Source organism: Scyliorhinus canicula, chromosome 6, assembly GCF_902713615.1.
Source record: "Scyliorhinus canicula chromosome 6, sScyCan1.1, whole genome shotgun sequence".
In the NCBI taxonomy this organism is placed as follows: domain Eukaryota; kingdom Metazoa; phylum Chordata; class Chondrichthyes; order Carcharhiniformes; family Scyliorhinidae; genus Scyliorhinus; species Scyliorhinus canicula.
In genome coordinates this window covers 29,807,906-29,821,661 of record NC_052151.1, presented here as the reverse complement: position 1 = coordinate 29,821,661, position 13,756 = coordinate 29,807,906, and the positions used below count along the sequence as shown (strand labels likewise).

General features: G+C 47.5%; 1 protein-coding gene across 2 annotated transcripts in view; it reads left to right on the top strand.

The window, feature by feature from the left end:
* Nucleotides 1-7,309, top strand: part of LOC119967065 (fibulin-7) — a 68,024-nt gene extending 60,715 nt beyond the window's left edge. For both annotated transcript variants that reach the window (XM_038799106.1, XM_038799104.1), the window contains 3 exons: nucleotides 948-1,085; nucleotides 3,073-3,211; nucleotides 6,299-7,309. In XM_038799106.1, the coding sequence (XP_038655034.1) occupies nucleotides 948-1,085; nucleotides 3,073-3,211; nucleotides 6,299-6,671 (650 nt within the window). In that variant the 3' untranslated portion in view covers nucleotides 6,672-7,309. The remainder of the gene's footprint in view (nucleotides 1-947; nucleotides 1,086-3,072; nucleotides 3,212-6,298) is intronic.
* Nucleotides 7,310-13,756: the final 6,447 nt, after the last annotated feature.

Below are 13,756 nucleotides of genomic sequence, written 5' to 3'. Positions count from 1 at the left end.
TTCTCATTATATTCATGACGAATAAATGAGGAGAAACTGTTTCCAGCAGCAGGAGGGCTGGTCAGCAGGAGGGCTGGTCAGCAGGAGGGCTGGTCAGCAGGAGGGCTGGTCACCAGGAGGGCTGGTCACCAGGAGGGCTGGTCAGCAGGAGGGCTGGTCAGCAGGAGGGCTGGTCAGCAGGAGGGCTGGTCAGCAGGACGGCTGGTCACCAGGGGGCAGCCATTTTGAATAATTTGCAAGAGGATCGTTGTGAGATGGGAATTTATTTTACACAGTGAGTTGTGAGTGAAAGAGCACTGCTTGGAATGGTGGTGGAATCAGATTAAACCACAGCTTTCAGAAGAGAATTGACTAAATACTGATGCACTATCAATTACTACAAAGGCGAGAGTAGTGAATAATCGAGGCTTTATTGAGCAAAGATGTGTGGCCTCCTGTAGCTGCGACCAGAATGGGAGCAGTTCCGGCGAGCACACACATTTATACGCCACCTACTGGGTGGAGCCAACAGGCAGGGATTTACCCCTGTACCTCTAGTACAGGAGTCTTACTGTACTACAACTAATATACAGGTACTACATCTAATATACAGTTAGTGGTGACTACCACAAATACTCAAAGTGAAACAAACGTGAAAGGTCGCGGAAACACTGGACTAATTGAACAGCTCTTTCAATGACTCAGCACACGTTACAGTGGGCCGAATGTCTCTTCCTGTGCTGTGCTGTTAAATGGTCGTGTGGTTCTGTAACTTCTGAGGCTGGGCACCACATGAGGAATTTTTTGGGGGGGCAGGCGATTGGGAAACGTCTGCCCAAGAGTCTGCAAGGTACAAGGTCTTACCAACTGCCGACTTTGTGAAGCCTGCCCGGCAGGACCGCTCTCACTGTATCCGTTGTTCTGTGGGGACCGTTGCATTCAGGAAATGTTTTCATTCTTCCACACAGATGTGGACGAGTGCGAGGTTTTCCAACTGGGAGGATTCGCCAGACTCTGCATGCACACCTGTGTTAACACCCCCGGGTCCTACCGCTGTACCTGTCCTCCCGCGTACAAACTTCTCGATGATGGCAGGAGCTGTGACGGTAAGTCCCCCCCCCCTATATGGCAGCCATGAGTGAAGTAACTCATTCTTGGGAAATTGATGTTACCGGCAAGGTAGGTCATTTATGGTCCAACCTTAGTTTGCCCTTCGAGAAGGCAATAGTGAAACAACCGTTTTAAACCATATACGGTGATGGTTAGATAGAGAGAATTGATTCAGCGATGAGGAATAATAGAAGTTATTGGGCAGGATTTTTAGGATGACAGGATTTCCCCTCCTGCCATCCCTTCCGATACTGCCTACCCCGCAGTCACTTAATGCTCCAGCAAGTGTTAACTAGCTAAAGTTAATTCAATTTCCCCCCTTCGCTCAGGCGGGGGGATTGGCCAGAGGTCTAATTGGCCAGTAGTCCAGTCCCTGCAGTATCTGTAGCCGCAGTGGACAGGACTGGAATTGCAAGCAGTCCCCAGAGCCTAACTCCCAGGAGCCCAGGTCCACATGAGTATGTGATTTTCAGGGCAGGGTTGTGAGGTGACACCATGAAGACCCGGGCAGAGCAGAGTGGGGAGTGTTGGTGGAGAGGCCAGGAGGAAAGGGAGGCTGCTGACGGAAGTGCCTTCCTACCCCCTTCCTTCCCAAGGCCTGTGGGTCAGGGCTACTACTTGGGCTGCCTCCTCTGCCCCTGAACTCCCTCTGCCAGTGTGAGAAACGGCCCTTACAGGTCAATAGGTGGTCGCCGTAGGGCCTGGGCCTTATCCATCCCAGCGTAAAGATGTGGAGAGGTGAATGTGGGCAGGAGCCTGGTAGGAAGGCTATCTGTAAAACTTTACTGACACCCCCCACTATCCCCAACCCCACCGACAAACATACTGTCGGGCAACGTATAATTCTGCCCCGTGTAACCCTAGGCAACAGAAGGCAAAGTTTAGGGTGCGATTCAGTGACCTCATTGCACCCGGTGTGGATCTGGGCACAACGTATGCGTGAATGGTATTCGTGACCTAAATCGGACTCCGTGCCGGACGTGACATCTCGCACAAGTCACCTGACTCGTTCTGCCTGCCGTGATCTGGTTCTCTCCCTCACTGGGCAAGATCCAGATCTGAATATTTAAATAAGCATAATTGCCAGGGCACAAACGTGGACCAGTCGTAATGGCCCCTATTTGATAGCCCATGTCATTGGGGGCAGGGCAGGGTGGCACCCTGGCACACCCCCTGGCACCTGGGCATCTTGGCACTGCAGGTCTGGCACCCTGGCAGCGTCACCCTGGCACCCTCTGGGACTGCAAGGGCCAGGGTGGCCAGGTGCAGGGTTGGCACTGCCAGGCGTCGGGCCTGGGGACTTTAACTGCTGTCCACTGAATCACACCCTCACCATGGCTCTTTTCAAATTGTTTTTGGGAATCCAAATAAAAGCAACAAGATTCCACTTCAGAACAGTGAACCCGACAGTTTCCAAAGTTTAGCATGAGCTCAGGAGTAATTTGTACGCAAATGTGGACCTGCGACAGAGTCAAGTGGGTTCAATGCGCATCCCTCGAGAGATGGGCTCCCTTCAGAATCATTGGCAAATGCCCAAGAAGATCTTTGCAGCCAAGGACTTCCCGGCTGGGCAAATAGCATATGTCACATGAAGAGGAAGGAGGCGATACCTCCAAAACAAGAACAAGGTCTTTATGAAATTTTGTTCCATTGTTCGAACAGATTAATTGAGTAATATTGTTAAGTAGCAATGCTAAATTAGTGGACAAGATTCCCTGGCCTCCCTACCGCTTGTTTCTCGGCACCTGGAGGCGGCAGGATCTTTGGTCCCACCGCTGTCAATGGGATTTCCCATTGAACCCACCCCACCCTGCCGGGAAACCCACGGCGGAGATGCGTGACCAGCAGGAGCGGAAGATTCCCCCCCAAGTGTGAACAGCAGGGAGATCTCATCCAGTAACACTGCCTTAAAAAAAATGTGAAAGATTGTGTGGTGTGTTCAAAACATGTTCTCATTTTTTACTTGTTGGCTGCTTCTTCCAGATATAGATGAGTGTGCAACATTACAACACAACTGCACAAGAGTGGAGACTTGTATCAACACAGGAGGAGGATTCCAGTGTGTTAATCCACAGTGTCCAGAACCTCATGGAAATGTCAGCTATGTTAAAACGTCACCATTGTAAGTAAAACTGTATCCGTAAATGAATTCATCCATGTCAGTCTTGAATTGAAATCCAAAGGTTGTGGGTTTGTGGTAGGCTATATTAGGGGTATCGCGGTACCTAGGTGGGATGTACCTTATACTGTAGTATGAGTGGTAGAACCGCCCAGCAGGTGGAGCATAAGAGTGTTTCACCCACAGTAGTCATTCTGTACCGGAGCTGCTGGGGTCACTACTTGTTCATTAAAGCCTTTAATTGGACTACAATCTCGCTTCAGTAGTGATTGATCGTGCATCAGGGTTCAAGTCCACTCTGACAATTTAGGCGTAGAATCTGGACTGATACTTCAGCGTTGTCCTGTCACAGCTTCTGTTGGATGAGATGGTAAAGTAAGGGCCCCGTTTTCCCTCATGAAATGAAAATTGCTTATTGTCACAAGTAGGCTTCAAATGAAGTTATTGTGAAAAGCCCCTAGTCGCCACAATCCGGAGGTTGTTCGGGGAGGCTGGTACGGGAATTGAACCGTGCTGCTGGCCTGCCTTGGTCTGCTTTAAAAGCCAGCTATTTAGCCCTGTGCTAAACCAGCCCCGCGGAACTATTCTGATGAAGCTTATTGACCTTAAACGTTGAGTCCATTTGTATCCACTGATCTTTGGACCATTTCCAGCATTTTACCTCCAATTTCCAGGAGCTGGAAATGCTCTTGCCCCAGTTTCTTAGTCAGGTCAATGTAAAGGGACCAGTAGCAATAATCAAGCAAAATTGGTGGAGTCCTCTTCCAATGTCCTAGCCAACCTTCCATCCTCACCCAAATCGTTAAACAGATAGTTCGGTGGCTTACCCCATGGCTGTTTGTGGGAGGTTCCTGCACTCCAATTGGTTGCCTCATTTCCCTATATGACAACAGTAGAGATGGGTGGAAATTTCTGTTTTCCCGCCAGCGGGATCTTCAAGACAACGGTGACCCCCCCCCCCCCTGCCGCCACGGTTTCTCCGAAAGTGGAGGGTACAAACAATGAGAAATCCCATTGACCGCAGCAGGACTTGAAGATCCCACCAGCCAATAGCGAGCCACCACTGCTGCAACTTAACAGGTGGAAAACCCTGCCTACATTTCAAACCAGTGGTGAAGGATTGCATGCCATCCAGGGACCACAATAGGTGTTTTGTAAATGTAAGTTCTTTCCATGAATTTGTGAATTTATATATAAAATAATTCCAGTTTATTATTAATAATTCCAGTTTATTATTAATAATAATTTTGGGCAGCACAGTAGCACCAGTGATTGGCACTGTGGTTTCACAGCGCCAGGTTCCCAGGTTCGATTCCACGCTGGGTCACTGTCTGTGCGGAGTCTGCACGTTCTCCCCGTGTCTGCGTGGGTTTCTTCCGGGTGCTCCGGTTTCCTCCCACAGTCCAAAGACATGCAGGTTAGGTGGATTGGCCATGCTAAATTGCCCTTAGTGACCAAAAAAGGTTAGGAGGGGTTATTGGGTTGTGGGGATAGGGTGGAAGTGAGGGTTTAAGTGGGTCAGTGCAGACTCGATGGGCCGAGTGGCCTCCTTCTGCACTGTACGTTATATGTCCTTTGTTTATGTTCAATACATCCATTCTATAGCTTGATAATCATGCACATCGCGTACTTAGTAAATTTATTCAGTAAATCAAAATTCTAAACTAAATTTCCAGTGCATTATTCTCGAGCTGCTCTCATATTACCCCTGAGTTTAGTTGGGTGGATTTAGATTATGGGTTTCTGCACCACTATGATTGGCGTCACTCTGGTAAGACACATGTGTCAGGAATTGGGGACGGTTCCTGTAGTTTCCCCGCGAGCCGCACACCATCCTGTCTTGGAAATATATTTGTTTCCTTTACAGGGCAGCAGGGTAACATAGTGGATAGCACAATTGCTTCACAGCTCCAGGGTCCCAGGTTCGATTCCGGCTTGGGTCACTGTCTGTGCGGAATCTGCACATCCTCCCCGTGTGTGCGTGGGTTTCCTCCGGGTGCTCCGGTTTCCTCCCACAGTCCAAAGATGTGCAGGTTAAGTGGATTGGCCATGATAAATTGCCCTTAGTGTCCAAAATTGCCCTTAGTGTTGGGTGGGGTTACTGGGTTATGGGGATAGGGTGGAGGTGTTGACCTTGGGTAGGGTGCTCTTTCCAAGAGCCGGTGCAGACTCGATGGGCCGAATGGCCTCCTTCTGCACTGTAAATTCTATGATTCTATATCATCATTCCATCACTGTGGCTGGGTCAAAATCCTAACAGCACTGCAGGTGTACCTACACCTCATGGGCTGCAGCGGTTCAAGAAGGCAGCTCACCACCGCCTTCTCTAGGCCAATTAGGGATGGGCAATAAATGCTGGCTCAGTCAGCGACACCCAAATCTAGTGAAATAGTAAAAAAGAACCTCTCAACTGTGGCCTCACGGTTCTGACAAGATGCCGCGCAGAGGCCAGGCAAATGGTGCCTGCCGAGCTGTGGCTGTGAGGACGTAGGAATCACATAAGGCCTTGGTCGCCAGACAAAATGTGATCTTGCAAAGGCCTGGGAGAGGGTTCCCCACCTCCTCGGCCTCACTTTTGACAGCAGAATTTGGCTTACCCACGGGAGCTATGTGTGGATGGAGATCATTGTCTTATTCTTAAAAAGTAAAATAAAGGGCAGCACGGTGGCCTAGTGGTTAGCACAACCGCCTCACGGCGCTGAGGTCCCAGGTTCGATCCCGGCTCTGGGTCACTGTCCGTGTGGAGTTTGCACATTCTCCCCGTGTCTGCGTGGGTTTCACCCCCACAACCCAAAAACGTGCAGAGTAGGTGGATTGGCCACGCTAAATTGCCCCTTAATTGGAAAAATGATTGGGTACACTGAATTTATTTTCTTTTAAAGTAAAATAAAGAACACACTCGTATTTATACCATCGATACATTTAAATAGAAACCAGGTGGACACAAACAGAGAGAGAAATAGAAGGTTGTGCTGATAGACTGAGCATAAAAAGAAGCATCGATACATTGAGCCAAATGGTCGGTTTCTGTAATTCCATGTATTTTTTTTTAAGAGGTCACAGTGTATCTTTTAATCTTCTTGTTTCCAGTCAATGTGAACGTTACCCTTGCCCTATGAACAGTAAATCCTGCCATCATGCCGCAAAGTCCATCTCCTTCCATTACCTGTCCTTGCCCTCACAACTGAAGCCTCCAGTCGCCCTATTCCGCATGGCCACAGCAGCTGCTCCTGGAAGGCCTGGGCCCGACAGCCTGCGTTTCGGCATTGTGGGAGGAAGCAACCAGGGGCAGTTTGTAGTCCAACGATCTGACAGGCAGACAGGCGAGCTCATTCTTGTTCAGCCCCTGAAAGGGCCTTGCACCGTAGAAGTGGACGTGGACATGTCGGAATACCTCGATCGCACTTTCCAGGCCAAGCATGTGTCAAAGGTCACACTTTTCGTCTCGGCCAATGGATTTTGAGAAAATATTCAGGGACCGCAGGTGTTTGGCTCGTGAGATTCATTTGAACTGTGACTTTTATTGTGGGAGATAATGGCCGGAATTCTGCAGCCGTTGCGATTCCCTGTTCCCGCTGGCGACGGATCCCTGTCCGTGCGTTCCCCACCTGCGAGAGCAGTGAATCCCGCAGCCAGCGAACGGCACGCCTCCAAGAAACACACGGCTGTTGGACCGGAGAATCCAGCCCAACTAGTTGGCAGCCAGAGACAAAGATCAGAGTCTAAATACCACAATGTAATGATCAGAAAATGTTACCTTGAACAATTTGGACTGAATCCTTTCCATTACCTGTTACTCTTCAATTGTATATTCAGTGTTGTTCTCTGATCAGCTGACTTCATCAAATTCTGTCATTGTAAGTAGACCAAATCATTTAAAATTTGTGCAATTCTCCCTGATTATCATGCGTTGCTCGTTTGCCATAGACCTGAATACATATGTCTCCGGTTTACCATGTTTCCTGTTCCCATCTAAAGTTTGCTGATGATACGACCATCTTGAATAATAACAAGTCAGAATACAGGAGGGAGATTGAGAACCTAGCGGAGTGGTGCAGCGACAACAATCTATCCTCAATTCCAGCAAAGCTAAAGAGCTGGTTATTGACTTCAGGAAGCACACCCCTGTCAGCATCAACGGGGCCGAGGTGGAGATGGTTAGCAGTTTCATGTTCCTAGGGGTGCACATCTCCAAAAATTTGTCCTGGTCCACCCACGTCGACGCTACCACCAAGAAAGCACAACAGCGCCTATACTTCCTCAGGAAACTAAGGAAAATCGGCATGTCCACATTAACTCTTACCAACTTTTACGGATGCACCATCGAAAGCATCCTATCTACCTAACAGCCTGGTATGGCAACTGCTCGGCCCAGGACCGCAAGAAACTTCAGAGTCGTGAACACAGCCCAGTCCATCACACAAACCTGCCTCCCATCCATTGACTCCATCTACACCTCCCGCTGCCTGGGGAAAGCGGGCAGCATAATCAAAGACGCTTCCCACCCGGCTTACTTACTCTTCCAATTTCTTCCATCGGGCAGGAGGTATAGAAGTCTGAGAACATGCACAAACAGACTGAAAAACAGCTTCTTCCCCGCTGTTACCAGACTCCTAAATGACCCTCTTATGGACTGACTTCATTAATACTACACCCTGTATGCTTCATCCGATGCCGGTGCTTATGTAGTTACATTGTGTACCTTGTGTTGCCCTATTATGTATTTTCTTTTATTCCCTTTTCTTCCCATGTACTTAATGATCTGTTGAGCTGCTCGCAGAAAAATACTTTTCACTGTACCTCGGTACACGTGACAATAAACAAATCCAATCCAACTATAGACCTGGGGCTGGATTCTTACGCTACGCCCGCCGCAAGAACGCCACGGGCGAGATGCGGACAATGGAGGGGCCAGAGAATCCCGCCCCTCGTGTCTGCCATGCATCCTATTTATCTTTAAGTGTCCTGCACCCGTGGAATTTCCATCAATCAATTAGAATATATTCTGAAAGGAAATAAGGGCACTACTCGACCAAGTTATCTTTGCGCAGAGCAACCAAACACTGAAGAAAACCAAACGCTGGCCTAATATTTACTCCTGTTCCATACAGACAGTTCCAGCAAGTTGACTTTACTTTAACCTTGGGCTGTTTGCTACAAAGAAGTTAATCTATTATTGTGTACTGTACAATACAATGCAGTGTTAATCTCCATCAGGCACTTAATAAAGCAGTGAGGTACAATGAGAAATATAATCATGACTTCCGAACAACATGTGTTCTTTGTTTAGACACAAAGAGAAAATGACCCATTGACCATCACTAAATTGCCTGACCTTATTAGGACAGTATAACAATATAATGGCCTGATGATGTTAGTTTTCTTACTATATTTTCAAGAGCTGGTAGCTTAAAGTTACTTATGGGATTATAGCTTTACACAGGAAGTTCTAAACAGGTTTCTTATAGAAGGCCTTTGATCCTGTGCCAGACATTGTTTATTCCAATTATTTTTAATAAAAGTATTTCACACTACACCGTGTTATATTGTTGGCTGCACAATAAACACTTGAAGTCCCATTCGTATCACTTCAGTAGTATCTTTATTCAGTATACAGGTCAGGAATCTCCTCTCCTAATCCGCCATTGTCGGAAAAGTGGGCAATGTTTTTTAAAAAATATTTTTTTAACATTTTATATCTAAACATTTACACAGCAAAACAAACTAACACATGTTAACAATCCTCCCCTTTACGAAAAAATTAACCTGCCCCACTAACAGTGACCAATTCCTTAAAGTGCAATATGAACGGACGCCATCTATGATAGAACCCCTCACAGTGAACTTGGCCTTCTCTGGGTACAGAAACTCCATCATGTCAGCTAGCCAGGCTGAGGCACTAGGTGGCATCGCCAGCCTCCAAAATCTGTCTCAGAACAATCAAAGGAGGCCATCCATCTCTGCACCCGTCCTTAACTCTGGTTGGTCCAAGACTCTGGATATAGTTACTAATGAACAAGGCTCTAACTCAACATTCAGGATTGCTGATATGGTGCATAAAAAAATACCCCTAACAACCCACCAATTTGGGACAGGACCAGAACATGTGCATGTGGTTCGCAGGCCTCTCAGACACCACTCTCACTTATCCTCAACTGCAAAAGATCGACTCATCCCGGCCTTGGTGAGGTGCACCCTAAACACCACCTTGAGCTGTACCAAACTCCACCTCGCACAGGGTGATGCAGCATTCACCCTGTGGTGGGATTCGCTCCACACCTCCTCCTCCAAGATGGATCCCAGCTCTTCCTCCCACCTGGCCTTCACTTCCCCCACCAAAACCTGCTCTTCATCCAAGATCCGTCCATATATCCTAGATGTGCCACCCTCCTACAACCCTGCACAGGAGAGTATCCTCTTCAATAAAGTGGACGGTGATGCTACCGAGAATGTCAGGAATATCCGTGGAACAGAGTCCAGTACCTGGAAGTACCTGAATGTATCCGCCACCTCAAGTCTTGCTTTCTCCTTCAACTCCTCCAAGCTGGCAAACCGCCCCTCCAGAAACAAATCCTTCACCCTCTCCAGCCGCTTAACTTTCCAAATTTCCCCAAATGTGGCATCCAATTTCGGCAGCTCAACAAAATGATTCCCACAGGTCGGGGCTGATCTTGGCACTACCCTCAACTTAAAATGCTGACAAAGTTGCCAACATACTTTCAAAGTGGCGACGACCACCAGGTTCGAAGAATATTTCGCTGGGGTATGGCAGAGATGCCGTCACCAGCGCCTCCAAGCTAGACCCTTTGCACAATCCCGCCTCCATCTGCAGCCAAGTAACATCCTAGTCCCCGCACCACCCCAACACCTTCTCCGCATTAGCTTCTCAGTCAAATTCGGCAGCGCCAACCCCCCAGTCTCTCTATCCCTCTGGAGGACCCCCGCTCCGAGTCCAAGGAGTTCTCCCCAGCCATATGGAGCCCCGTCGTGAGCTACTTCAGCCCCCGATAAAATAATGTGGGTAGAAAAACTGGGAGGCATTGAAATAAGAACACAAGTCATGATAAGATATTCATTTTAGTGGATTGAACCTGGCCGCCCAACAACAATGGAAGGCTGTCCCATCTCTGTAGATCTGCCCTGACCCCGCTCGCCAAGTTAGTGCAATTCAATTTGCGAAGCCGTACCAAATCCAGAGCCACTTGGATCACCCATACTGGAAACTGGTCCCAGCCAAACGGAACAGCAGCCCCCCCTCCCAACCCAGTTCCTCCCGCTGAAGGGCTAACCACAAAATGCTCGCTCTTCCCAACATTTAAAGTGGCCAATGTTATGGTGGTAAATGGAATAATCCCTAGCAAATACCCGGCAACAGATGGCAACCATTGTGGCAAAAGACCCACAGGGGTTTTATCACACTGTGCCTGGGGAAACAAAATAGTAAATATCAGTGGAGAGTGCTAGACCTTCAAGGCCACCTGGATTTTCCTGGTGTGTCCAGGTATTAATCACCAGGCCACAGGGAGCAATCTGTTAAATAAAACATTTTTTTCCCATTTTGTTGAATAGTTTCATTTATTTGGTTCTACAAAATGTTGGAACTGAGAGGTAAGGATATTTGACCGTGAAGAATCAGTTTGCTCTCCATGTGGGAAAGTGGTATGTCTTAAGGCTGACCATAGCAGCTATGTAATGGGGCAGGGCAGTTGGAATCAGGAAGTCATCTGATTAAAATCTTCAGGAATATGTCCAGCCCTAAACCCCACAGAGAAAATACATTTTCAGTCGGTTGGTCAACATGGAGATCAATGAAGCAGTCGCCAATGGGTTATTTCTTTAGGATTTCAATATCATTGGCCACTGTTCTCATGGTGAGTCGCACATGGGAGAAAGTTTCCTTGGTGTTTATTCCACTCTATTGGTCAAACTTTGGTGAAGCTTATGATGCAGAGGGAGCAGAGCCTGACAAGATTGAACTCCAATATTTTGGGCTTAACAATGAGCGAAGAATGAATTCCAACTACTTTCACCAGGAACATCCTGGTGTTCAGGATGTTGTCCGGAATTAAACTTGTATCAGTGGTCCATTTGCTTCCACAGCAATTTTATCCAGGTGTCTGCTGCTGTTCAGTGGATTGCATCCTAATCTGAAGTCACAAGGGTCAGAGTTCAAGTACCACTCCAGAAACTTGAGCATGATGATGTTTGAGTGTTGTCCTGTCTGTCTTCTTGTACGGGACCTTACCGTGAACAAATAATCTGTGTTGTAAAAGGGGATGAATATTATTTAACTGGAGGAAAGCTGCGGGATAGGGGTATTTGGGGGTCCCCGTGCATAAATCAAAAAAGGCGAGCATGCAGGTTCAGGGAAGGCAAATTCAATGTTGGCAGGAATGGAGTATAAAAATAAGGAAACCTTGCTAAAATTCTAGTTAGACCAGATCGGAATATTGTGGACAGTTTTAGTGCCATTATCTCAGGAAAGATCACTATTGGAGGCAGCCAAGAGAAAGTTTACGAGGTGGATCCCGGGTTTGAAGTAACTTTCTTATGTGAGGTTGATTAGTTTGTGCCTGTACTCATTGGAGTTTAGAAGAATGAGAGGCGACACATCGGATTCTCAGGGAGCTGGACAGGATGGATGCTGAGAGGATGTTTCCCCTTTTGAGACAGTCTAGGGCAAGAGGGCATAATCTCAAAGAAAGGGGATGTCCATTTAAGGCAGAGTTGAGGAGGCATTTCTTCTCTGAGGTCAATGAGTCTGTAGAATTCTTCACCGCAAAGAGCTGGAGAGATTGGTTAAATCTGTTCAAGGCTGAGATGGACAGATTTTTAATCAGTAAGGGAATCATGGTGTATGGGGATAAGGCAGGAAAGTGGAGTTTAGCATCATCATATCATTTCAGTCATGATCTCATTGAATGATGGAGCAGACTCAATGGGCCAAATTACCTGTTTCTGCTCTCATGTCTTCTGGGTTTATTGTTTCCTACATTACAGCATATTACTACATATCAAAATATTTAATTGCCTGTAAAACGCCTTGGACACTGAAATTGTGGAAGGTCCCCACAGGAGCAGACTTTTCTTTTTGATCAAGGCAGCGACTTAAGATGTTCTTTGTCCTTCAAAGACAGATGGTATATCATCTCACCAACACAAATACGAGATGATAGTACTTGCGCTAAAGTTGGACTAATGAGTGAAACTTGCCCAGAGTTTTCCTTGCCCTCTCTTACCCCACCCCATACCTCACCTCCTTCCCCCCCTATATCTGTAACCGGTGGCGAGGTGATATTATGCCGGCAGGTGGGGAGAGCTGCCATGGATGACCTGCACTATCTTATACACCCAAATCAAAGATTAGTGCTTTGTGGAAAGACCACTGTGCCTTTGTAGCTAGAGGTTTCATCACTCCTCCAGCTCTGGCACATTGCTTATCACTGATTTTCATAACTCCACCATTGTTCGCCGAGCCCTCAGTTGACTACGCCATTAGTCCTGATTTTTGGGCAGCACGGTACCACAGTGGTTAGCACAGTTGCTTCATAGCTGCAGGTCACAGGTTCGATACCCGGCTTGGGTCACTGTCTGTGTGGAGTTTGCACGTTCTCCCCGTGACTGCGTGGGTTTCCTCCGGGTGCTCCGCTTTCCTCCCACAGTCCAAAGATGTGCAGGTTAGGTGGATTGGCCATGATAAATTGCCCTTGGTGTCCAAGAAAAGGTTAGGTGGGGTTACTGGGTTATAGGGTGGGGGTGTGGGCTTAAGTAGGGTGTTCGTCCCAAGGGCTGGTGCAGACCTGATGGGTCGAATGGCCTCCTTCTGCTCTGTAAATTCTATGATTCCCTCCCTAACCTATCTGCCTCTCTTCCTCTCATTCTTTAAGATGCTCTTTAAAACCTATCCAAGTTTTTGGTCAGTGTCCTAATATTTCTTACCTGGCCCAGTGTCAAATTTGGTCCGACTCTATGCCTGTGAAACTTTTGGAATGTTTTACGAGATTAAAAATGCCATATAAATACAAGTTGTTTTTGCTTTTGCTGCACATGCAACTATTTGGAACCGCAGGGGAGAGATATGCAAGCAGAGATGTCCAATGGTTGAGCACCATGAGAGATGCTGTATTATTCCAGTCAGGGGCATTACCTGCTTGATCGGTACCTCATCCACAAAATGTCGCACAGTGGCAGCACCTCTAGAAGATGCATTGCAGAAATTCACCAAGACTCCTCAGTCAGCACCTTCAAAACGCGTGACACTAGCATGTAGAAGGACAAGGGCATCAGACACATGGGAACACCACCACCTGGAAGTTCCCAAATCAAGATACATCATCCATCTTGGACGGAGCAGGCCACCTTGGACTGGGTGTTGTGCAATGAGAAAGGATTAGTTGGCACTATGGTTGTGAGAGAACCCTTGGGTATGAGTGTCATAATATGATTGAATTCTTTAGAGATCATGGAGAGCATTAGCTCCATGCAGGCGGGGAGGCGCCGGGATCAGACAGTTCCTGGCGGACTTCTACAAAAAACTTGCAACAGCGC